At 50.8% G+C, this 9,736-nt stretch overlaps 1 protein-coding gene across 4 annotated transcripts in view; it reads left to right on the top strand.

Moving 5' to 3' along the window:
• Positions 1–897: 897 nt before the first annotated feature.
• LOC119363421 (putative receptor-like protein kinase At4g00960) overlaps positions 898–9,736 on the top strand; it is a 16,980-nt gene continuing 8,141 nt past the window's right edge. The window contains exons 1-8 of one of the 4 annotated variants that reach the window (XM_037628772.1): positions 898–1,464; positions 1,558–1,979; positions 2,119–2,247; positions 2,334–2,455; positions 2,530–2,740; positions 3,138–3,335; positions 3,443–3,590; positions 3,706–3,844. In XM_037628772.1, the coding sequence (XP_037484669.1) occupies positions 1,052–1,464; positions 1,558–1,979; positions 2,119–2,247; positions 2,334–2,455; positions 2,530–2,740; positions 3,138–3,335; positions 3,443–3,576 (1,629 nt within the window). In that variant the 5' untranslated portion in view covers positions 898–1,051 and the 3' untranslated portion in view covers positions 3,577–3,590; positions 3,706–3,844. Of the gene's footprint in view, positions 1,465–1,557; positions 1,980–2,118; positions 2,248–2,333; positions 2,456–2,529; positions 2,741–3,137; positions 3,376–3,442; positions 3,591–3,705; positions 4,230–9,736 lie in introns of those variants that run through there. The other 3 variants (XM_037628770.1, XM_037628771.1, XM_037628769.1) reach the window with 3 other exon arrangements.

Genomic DNA, 9,736 nt, shown 5'->3' with positions numbered 1-9,736 from the left:
ATTTTCGAATAAACATTGAACATTCATGGACGTTTGTGATAAACATCTTTTTTCATGGACGTTTTCAAATCCATGAACATTTTGTTCAAAATTCGTAAAAAAAATCTTTTTAAATTCTGGTTCACAAGGTTCTTTTTTTCGTTTGATATTTCCTAGTAAAACGGATTTTATATAGTTTTGAAAACTCGAGCTTTTAAGAGATTAGAAATTTACGGCATTAAAAAATAATATGCAAATTTGGAAAAAGGTTCGTCAATTTGAAAAGAAATCATGATTTTTTTAAAAAGGAAACTAAAAAATAAAATAAAAACAAAGACAAAACGAAACGAAAGAAAAAGGAAACAAAAGAAAGAAGAAAAAGGGAGTAAGTTAACACAACGTATGTAGTGTCCCTGGTTAGTAGCGTCGTTCCAACCACCAGCATCGGTCTCGATTACGAGCGTGCGCTTCTTTTTGTTTTCTAACAAAAAAACAAAAGCGGTCCGGGCTAGCAGGCTGTAGTCCCCTTTGCATTTTTTTATTTCTAAAAAAATTAAAGTGGGCCGGCCCAGCGGGAGCAGGGGTGAGCATAGCAGCGGCCTCAGCGAATTCCCACCGATCCCGGTCATCCAAAGGACCCGAAGGTTCAATTTAGACCGGAATTGCATAGTTTAGGGTGCAATCGACCGGGATTTCGACTTCAGGGTTTGTTTCGCCGAACGTCTACAAGTTTAGGGTTTAAAATGGACTTTTTCCGAAAAAGAGTTAGTGCAAGTTGATTGTCCTTTTCGTTGACTGCCACAGTGGCCCCGCGGCAAGAAAAATCTCATCTCATCACAAGGAATTGCAGCTCCGTAGGCGGCCGATCAACTTTGACTCGAAAAGGACGTAACCACTTGCGCGTGCATGCACCCGTGGACTGGACGGATGGGATGGTGGCTGTGGCGCGTCGTCGTAGCCTGACGGGGCAGGCAGGCTCAGCAACTCGGCCATCTTGGCCGTCAGTCGCTGACTGCGTCCTGCCAAGGAAACCCCGGTTCCTCCGGGCTCCCCACCCCCCGCTGCTACAGTGATGCTTCTCGCCGTCATCGCCGTCGTCCTGCTCCTGCTGCCGCAGGCCATGCCGTTCGAGGCCTCCTCCTGCGACGGCAGCACCTACGCGCCCAACAGCCCTTTCCAGGCGAGCCTCAACCTCGTCGCCGCGGCGCTCCCCGGCAACGCCTCCTCCATGCCGTCCGGCTTTGCCACCGCCGACGCCGGCACGTCTCCCACCCGGGCCTACGCCATGGCGCTCTGCCGCGGCGACGTCAACGCCTCCACCTGCGCCGCCTGCGTGGCCGCCGCGTTCCGTGCCGCCGGCGCGCAGGACAACTGCCCCAACAACACGGGCGCCACCATGTACGAGGACGCCTGCGTCCTTCGGTTCTCCACCGTGCAGTTCCTCGACTTCCTCAGGGCCGACCAGTGGCAGCCCGGAGAGCTTACGTACGGCCTATTTCAGTTTTCTAATGAACCTCTTGATCTTGAATAATTCTGTGTAACTAACGGGATTTCTACGGCTCTGTAAACTGGTTCAAGTTTTCAAATTGCCCCGGCGTCTTCGAATGTCGGGTCAGCACAGGGAGCATGGTTCAGCGCCGCCGCCACGTCCATCCTCACCGCGGTGGTCGACCACGCATTGGCCGCGGCGGGCAACTCGACGACCGCCAAGAAGTACTTCGCCACGGGCGAGGTGGACTTCCAGCCCAGGATCTACGCGCTCGCGCAGTGCCTCCCGGAGATGACGCCGTCACAGTGCCAGAGCTGCCTCGGGACCCTCCTCGTGCAAACAACACCCATGCTCAGCACCAAGCCCCGATGGATCATGGCTTTAGTGGCCTGGTGCAACCTGAGGTACAGCGTGCGGCCGTTCTACGAGGGCTGGTCGATGCTGCGGCTCCCGGCGCCACCACCGCCAGCAGTCGTGCCGCCATCTGTAACTCCAGAGTCTGGAGGAACAGGTAGCACCTACTACACACTTTCAATTTTTATCTTCGTCTGGATAACTGTTATCATTTGTCTGCTTGCTTAGCTCATACTGTGCTACTTCATAATTTTAGTTTCAAGTTTAAGGTTCTCGTTTGGTGTATGGTGTTGCAGGGAAGAAAATGAGTGTAGCAGGAATCTCCGTGGGCATTGTTTGTTCCGTCCTCTTGCTATTTGTTCTTTCGGTTTTTGCTTTCGTTCGATTCAAGAGAAGGACTACTAAGCATTCAGAAGACGACCACCGTGAGTAGCATAACATCAAGCATGTTATATCAGTTTAAGGGCTGGAATTTGCAGTTCCTTGATGACATTTTGTCATACGACACCAGCATTCAAGAAAATTGTGGGAGCACAATGCATGATCTTTGATTTATCGGCGCTGCAAGAGGCAACTGAAAGCTTCTCGGAAAAGAATAAGCTCGGAGAAGGTGGTTTTGGCATTGTGTACAAGGTAAGTAAATATGCAAGACAACCGGGTGGGTGATATCAGTATGCCACCTTCTCTGAGGAAAGACTCTGTTGCAGGGGATACTAGCAGATGGGCAGGAAATAGCAGTGAAGAAGCTTTTGGGAGGAACCGGGAGCGGTTTGCATCAGCTGCAGAATGAGGTGCAGCTATTGGCAGAGCTGCAGCACAAGAACCTTGTTAGATTACAGGGGTTTTGCTCGCATCGGGATGATACGCTGCTCGTTTATGAATATATCAAGAATGGGAGCCTCGACAACTTTCTATTCGGTATTTTCCCTCTTCACTCACCTCTCTTGCCCTCCAATAGACTTTATGTGTTATGGATGAAAACAAAATTTGACAGTTCATAGACTCTGCAGAAAAACAAAACATGAATAAAATTGAACATTTAGCTATACACTGAACTTTCACTGTTTAAACAACTAAATATGTACTATATCATCCCGGTATAATAAGTTACCAGAGCCTGGATTATTTATTACATATTTACATAGTTGAGTTATATCATACTCCCTCCGTTCGGAATTACTTGTCACAAAAATGGATGTATCTACGTCTAGATACATCCATTTTTGCGACAAGTAATTCCGAACGGAGGGAGTATATGATTGTTCTCTGTTTACCTTCCACCACCAAACATGGATTTAGCATTTGTGGGCAATAGAAACCAGTGAGGAAAACACACTGAGCTGGGCGCAACAGCACAACATCATTCTTGGGATTGCCAAGGGAATTTTGTATCTTCACGAGGATTCAAGCATGAGGATCATCCACCGGGACCTGAAACCTAACAACATTCTCGTTGACGACGGCATGAATCCGAAAATCGCAGACTTTGGACTTGCAAGGCTGCTAGGAGAAGGTCATACTCATACTAAGACAGCTAGAGCTGTTGGAACACTGTAAGTTCATACCTCCTGTATCCAAAGTTTCCAACGTTCACGAAACCTTACTGCTCATCCTTTGCAGAGGTTACATGGCACCCGAGTATGCAATACACGGACGCGTGTCGCCCAAGATCGATATTTTCAGCTTCGGTGTCTTGGTCCTCGAAATTGTTACTGGGAGACGGAACAGCAGTTCTGATGATCGCGATGAAGTGAATCTTATTAGTAATGTAAGTGCTTATTTTACTTGATTTTTGTTGCATCTGTTCACTGAAAACTGAAAAGAAAAGACTCATTGATGTAAATTACGTACATGCCATGTTTGATACTGACTATATCTAACAGGTGTGGAACTGCTGGACCAAAGGGACGATATCGCAGATGATAGACCGATCGCTGGATGAACACGCTCGAAGCCAGGCTTTACGATGTATCCACATCGGGTTGATGTGCGTCCAGTCGGACCCTATCGACAGGCCTTACATATCATCCGTCATTTTCATGTTAACCAGGGACAACACGGAGATTCAAGCACCCGCGCAACCTGCATTCTTCTTTGGGAGAGAAGCGGCTTTAGCTTCTCCGGCATATGACCGATCTGATTTCATCCTGGGACAGGATGTCTCTGTGAATGCGGTTACAATTACTGAGCCGTATCCTAGGTAGGTAATGAACCGGTGTGATGTTGAGGCCTAAGGGGTGAGTTGACTGTGGTTTCAGCGAGGATTTTCAGAGATCTGGCCTTGGTTGTAGAATCCCTTTTGTTTCGGGTTGCTTCGATGTCTACGGGCTCAGTTACCCCATTATCTTGTTAGATTTGATTTTATTTTGATTGAATATAAAAATTTATATTATTTTATAAGGTAAAATCGCCTGGACCACTTCTCTATCCGCCATTTGGTCAAGGAATAGTGCAAATATATTGCTTTTTTTTATAAAGGGCATTTTTATTAACTCAAAATGTAGCATACAAAGCATAATAAGCAACACCCGACCACAACATAGTTAAGATGCACACGACGACACACCATCATCACGACACTAAAATAAAACCAACATAACTGCAATAGCAAAGCCATAAAAGACTGACATTATACCTATGCCAAAGATGCTGGAGACGGTAGACCAACCCGGAGGTCATGCCTCCATCCATATTGGGTAAAAACCTGCGTGACCACTGTCGTGGTTCTAAGCCTGACAGTAGAGTGGGGGGTAGGTATTGAGAGGCAAGGTCCTAGCTATGGAGAGGTTGTAAGCACAAAGGATGTACGAGTTCAGGCCCTTCTCGGAGGAAGTAACAGCCCTACGTCTCGGAGCCCGGAGGCGGTCGAGTGGATTATGAGTATATGAGTTACAAGGTGCCGAACCCTTCTGCCTGTGGAGGGGGGTGGCTTATATAGAGTGCGCCAGGACCCCAGCCAGCCCACGTAGGAGAGGGTTTAAGGTGAGTTAAGTCTGGGGCGTTACTGGTAACGCCCCACATAAAGTGCCTTTACTATCATAAAGTCTACTTGATTACAGGCCGTTGCAGTGCAGAGTGCCTCTTGACCTTCTGGTGGTCGAGTGAGTCTTCGTGGTCGAGTCCTTCAAGTCAGTCGAGTGTGTCCCTCGTTAGTCGACTGGAAGGCGACTTCTTCTGAGGGTGTCCTTGGGTAAGGTACTTAGATCAGGTCCATGACCCTACCCTAGGTACATAACCCCATCATTAGCCCCTGAATGGATTGAGGCTTCGAGTGAGGAAGGAGTTGATGTCGTTTCCGATTAACCTTTGTGCCCTGGTCGTGCGTTGTCCTGGACCAAAGAATCTCTTCGTCGACAGGGAGCAATTCGCCTTCAGTCGACTCGATCCATTCTATTTTTGCGTCGAGTGATCTTTCGGGCTTCGACGATCTCCGAGCGACGGGTCGCCGGAAACACCGCGTCTGACAAACTGATTTGCTGTTCGCGGATTCCGCGGGATGCGAAATTTGAGGACGCGCGCGAAGCGGGGCGGACCGCGGCGTTCGGATGGGACGGGGCATAGACGCCTCGATCTCCGCGCCGCCTTTTTCGCCACGTATCCCGTCTGCATAACTGCTCCCAGATATGATTAGATCGACGGGCCCACCTGTCATCCACTCGGAAGGGACCTTATAAATGTGCCCGGCGAGGATTTCTGTGCTGCACCTCAGCATTCTCTCCCTCTCTCTGCTTCCTTCTTCCCCGCCCAGCGTGCTCGCTCTCGCCCCCGCACCACTTCCCTTCGCGCATCTCGCCGGCGACCATGGCCAAGGAGAAGACGGCGGCGCTGGAGCGCGCAAAGAAGGCGTCGACGTCGGAGAAGGCGAAGGGGAGATCCACCAGCCGCGGAGGGTCCTCGTCCAGATCCCGCCTGCCGAAGGGCTGGGTCCAAGGAGACTGGATCCAGTCGACCATCACAGAGAATGACCTCCTCGACATGGCCAACGAGGGCTTGATCCCTCACGGAGCTGCGAGGCTTCCGGGGAAGGAGTGGCAGCCTCAGCCTGAAGAGGGTGAGTGTGTGCTTTTGGCCACCCATGTTGATCGTGGGTTTTCTTTGCCGCCGAGTGTTTTCTTCCGTGGCTTCTTGAATTTCTTCGGAGCGCAGCTCCACCACTTTACCCCAAACTCCATTGCCTATCTTGCTGCATTCGTGTCCATGTGTGAGGGTTTCTTGGGCTGTTGACCGCACTGGGGTTTGTTCAAACATATATTCACGTGTCGCTCTCAGACCGTGAAGAAGGCGAGCCCAGGTGATGAGAGAACCCGAGTCGTCCAAATGTGTGGGGGCCTGGGGATCCAGGTGAGGAATAAGAGCACCTTCCCGCCCATGACCTTTCCCGAGTCCGTCAGAGGCTGGCAGTCGACTTGGTTCTACTGCCAGGTCCAGTCGACGCCAGGGCAGTCGAGTGGACTCCCTCCGTTTACCATGGACCGAGTGAACAAGCCCTCCCCTCTGAAGCTGATTCCGGAGGAGAAAGCTGACGTGAAGATGTTGATGGAGCGCGTGGTGCAGTTGGTTCGGGAGGGAGTGACGGGCATGGACCTCCTGGAGGTCTTCCTCAGGCGTCGCATCCAGCCCCTTCAGTTCCGGAACCACTGCATGTGGTTGTACTGTGGGACCGAAGACGAGACTAGAGTCCATCCAGAAGCAGTCGACGACGTCACTCTGGAAAGATGGATGGTAGCCGTTACTGGAAATAAGGATAACCCACGCGGAGCCAGAAGGATTCCTCCACTCGACCACAACAGCGACCCAAACAAGGTACACTTGCCCTGCTCTCCACTGCGCTCTTGTCGCATTCATTTCTGTTTACCCTGCCGACTGGTCGACTGATCCTTGTCTGGACATCTGCTAGGCCCTCACCGAGCTGTACTCGATGCCCAATGGGGCACAAGCTTCGACTGAGGAGGGCGAGGCGAGCGGGGGCGAGAGCCAGGAAGAGGAGGAATGGGACTCGGATGTTGCATAGGATGATGACGACGATGATGATGATGATGGTGATGAAGATGACGTCGAGGACGAGGAAGAAGAGGAGGAGGAGGTCGTACCACCGCGCTCAGAAAGGCGGTCGAAGCTTGTCCACGACCCTTCGACCGAACGTGGTAAGGGGGTTGCGACCGCCACTCAGTCGACCAAGCGCCCTCGGACCACCTCTCCGGTGCCGACTGAAAAGGCGCCGAAGCAGCCCAAGGCGGCCTCGTCGAAGCCGATCAAGCTCCTGCCGAAGATGAAGGTGTCCATCCCCACCATATCAGGGTAACCGTGCTGCTCATATTTTCTTATTTTGTGTGAACTTTGTCTCTGGTCGACGCTGAAGTTAGTCGACTGATCCTTTGGAGTTGCAGTGCTGCTACTTCTGAAACCTCGGCCCGGGCTGATGACCACGAGATGGAGGACGCAGCAACTTCGAACCCAGGTACTGTATTCTTAACGCTGTTCTTAGTCGACTGACTCGCGATCTCTGATCCTGATCTTTCTCTGTAGCTCCACCCAATACTGTTATCAATCTCCCTGATGATGATGAGGATGAAGAGCCGCTGAAGCGCAGGAGGAGTCGGAAAACGTCCGCCAGTAAGGTGCCTCAGGATGTGACGGCGCCCGAGATTCTGACTGTGGAGGAAGAGAACATCACTCGACACACGGTGTCCTTCGCAGATCCATTGACGAGTGCTCAGCAGCCCTCCCTCTTCACGACGCACCACGTCCCAGAGGACCAAGCCGGCGCAGCGAAAGGGGCGATACGCCAAGCGGGAATCATGATGGAGCAGCTGAAGACCATCCGGGATGCGAGTCAGGCGGCTTATGACGCCAGTTCTGCCCTCCAAAGCAATGTCCAGGTCAGTCGACCGCTGTTTGTTCTGTTGGATATGCTACCAAAAACTTTTCTTTTCCGGAATTTATAGTAATCACCCAGTGGGTGTGTCGATAAAACTCCGTGTTAGTGGGGGCACGCTGAGTGCACCCGCTGGGTGTAGTCCCCAAGGCTAAGGTCGACTGCTGGCAGTCGGCCTTAGGCTTTATGATGTCAATTTTTCTGTCAGTCGACTATGTCGACTGGATTTCACAAACCGGTGGGGGCACGCTGAGTGCACCCACTGGGTGTAGTCCCCGAGACTGTGGTCGACTGCTTGCAGTTGATCACAGTCTTAGAGAATACATCTTTTTTTTTGAGGTCGACTGGTCGACTTTGTCTTCAACAGGATTAGTGGGGGCACGCTGAGTGCACCCACTGGGTGTAGTCCCCGAGACTACGGTCGAATGCTTGTATTCGGCTGTAGTCTTAGAAACGTGAGTTTTTCCCTTTTTCACTCGGAAGTGAATTAAATTTGACATTTAGTCGATTGGTTCTTCGCAGAACTCTTGTGATCTTGTGGCTCGCTACTCAGAGCTGGAACACAAGCATACTCAAGTCGAGCTGAGCTTGAAGCTGGTTCAGGAGAAGCTGACAAAGGAAAAGGAGGAGACCGAAGGTATGTTTGGTGAGACCCTGACGACTGCTTTTCCCCTTGCTTGTTTCAAAATCTGATCTTGCTGTAACTTGCAGGTAAGGTAAGGGAGGCCCAACAGAAGAAAGACCTTGAGCTAGCTGAGAAGATCAAGCTTGCCGACGAGAAGTTAGCTTCAGTCACCAAGCTCGAACAAGACAATACTAATCTGAAAGCTGCTCTTGGGATTGCCAACAAGGAGGTCAGTCGACTGAAAACTGATAAAGCTGCCCTGACCGACCAAGTCGCCAAATTGACTGGGAAGAAAACTGATCTGGAGGCCTTCCTGAGTGGACTTGCCAAGAAGCTGTTTCTTATGCTTGAAGGTAAACCTCTATGCTTGGCAGACATTTCCAATTGTGATTTTTCCATTCGACCATCTCCTTGACTTAGTGATCGCCCTTGCAGAATTTTGTCAAAACTTTGAAGAAGAAACTAGCCGGCTGGAGCCAAACCTCGACCCCGTCAATTCTCCGGTGAACGATGAAGTTGCCATGGATGTTCTCCGACTGGAGTCCCGTGTTGCAGCTGTCGTGGACTATCTCGCAAGGCTGAAGGCCGCCACATCTCGCATCGACTCGACGCTTTGGCCTGAGGAGACACTTCAGAATGACCTTGAACCGCTGATGGCCCGGTTGAACACGATCCCTGGTCGAGTGCTGGAATGGAAGAAGTCCTCGGCTCGGTGTGGTGCAGATGTTGCTCTGTGTCTTGCCCGAGTCCACTATAAGGATGCACGAGAAGAGAAGCTGGCGGCCCTTCGGGTGGCCAATACCAAGAAGCATGACTTCAGGTCCTTTATGGAAACTTTCCTTGCAGCTGCCACTCGGATCGCCGACGGAATTGACCTTGATGAATTCGTTGCTCCTTCCAGCCCTCCACAGGAGGGGTAAAAAACTTCTTCTGGCTCGACGCTTTTAAATTTGCCTCGGTATGCCGAGTGGAATTGTAACCGATAAACTTTAACAGGCTTAACGCCTGAGCACTCTCGGTTCCTTTAGATATCGATTCAAACTTGAATTTGGTGCTTGAATATGATTGCCTTTGGCTCGAAATGTCTTTTGCAGGTTCAAAGCAAGGCACCTTTACTGCAATCGACTTATTCTTCAGTCCACTTAGGCGAGCACTGGGCTGCAGCTAAGCCCCTGAGTGAGAGGTTTACTCTTCACTCGGCAGGATTTCGATAACTTAGGCGAGTGCTTGGACTGCAGCTAAGCCTCCGAGTGAGAGGGTTGCTCTACACTCGGTAGGATTTTGATAACTTAGGCGAGTGCTTGGACTGCAGCTAAGCCTCCGAGTGAGAGGGTTGCTCTTCACTCGGTAGGATTTTGATAACTTAGGCGAGTGCTTGGACTGCAGCTAAGCCTTCGAGTGAGAGGGTTGCTCT

This window comes from Triticum dicoccoides, chromosome 2B (genome assembly GCF_002162155.2).
Source record: "Triticum dicoccoides isolate Atlit2015 ecotype Zavitan chromosome 2B, WEW_v2.0, whole genome shotgun sequence".
In the NCBI taxonomy this organism is placed as follows: Eukaryota; Viridiplantae; Streptophyta; class Magnoliopsida; order Poales; family Poaceae; genus Triticum; species Triticum dicoccoides.
This window is presented reverse-complemented; position numbering and strand designations above follow the sequence as displayed.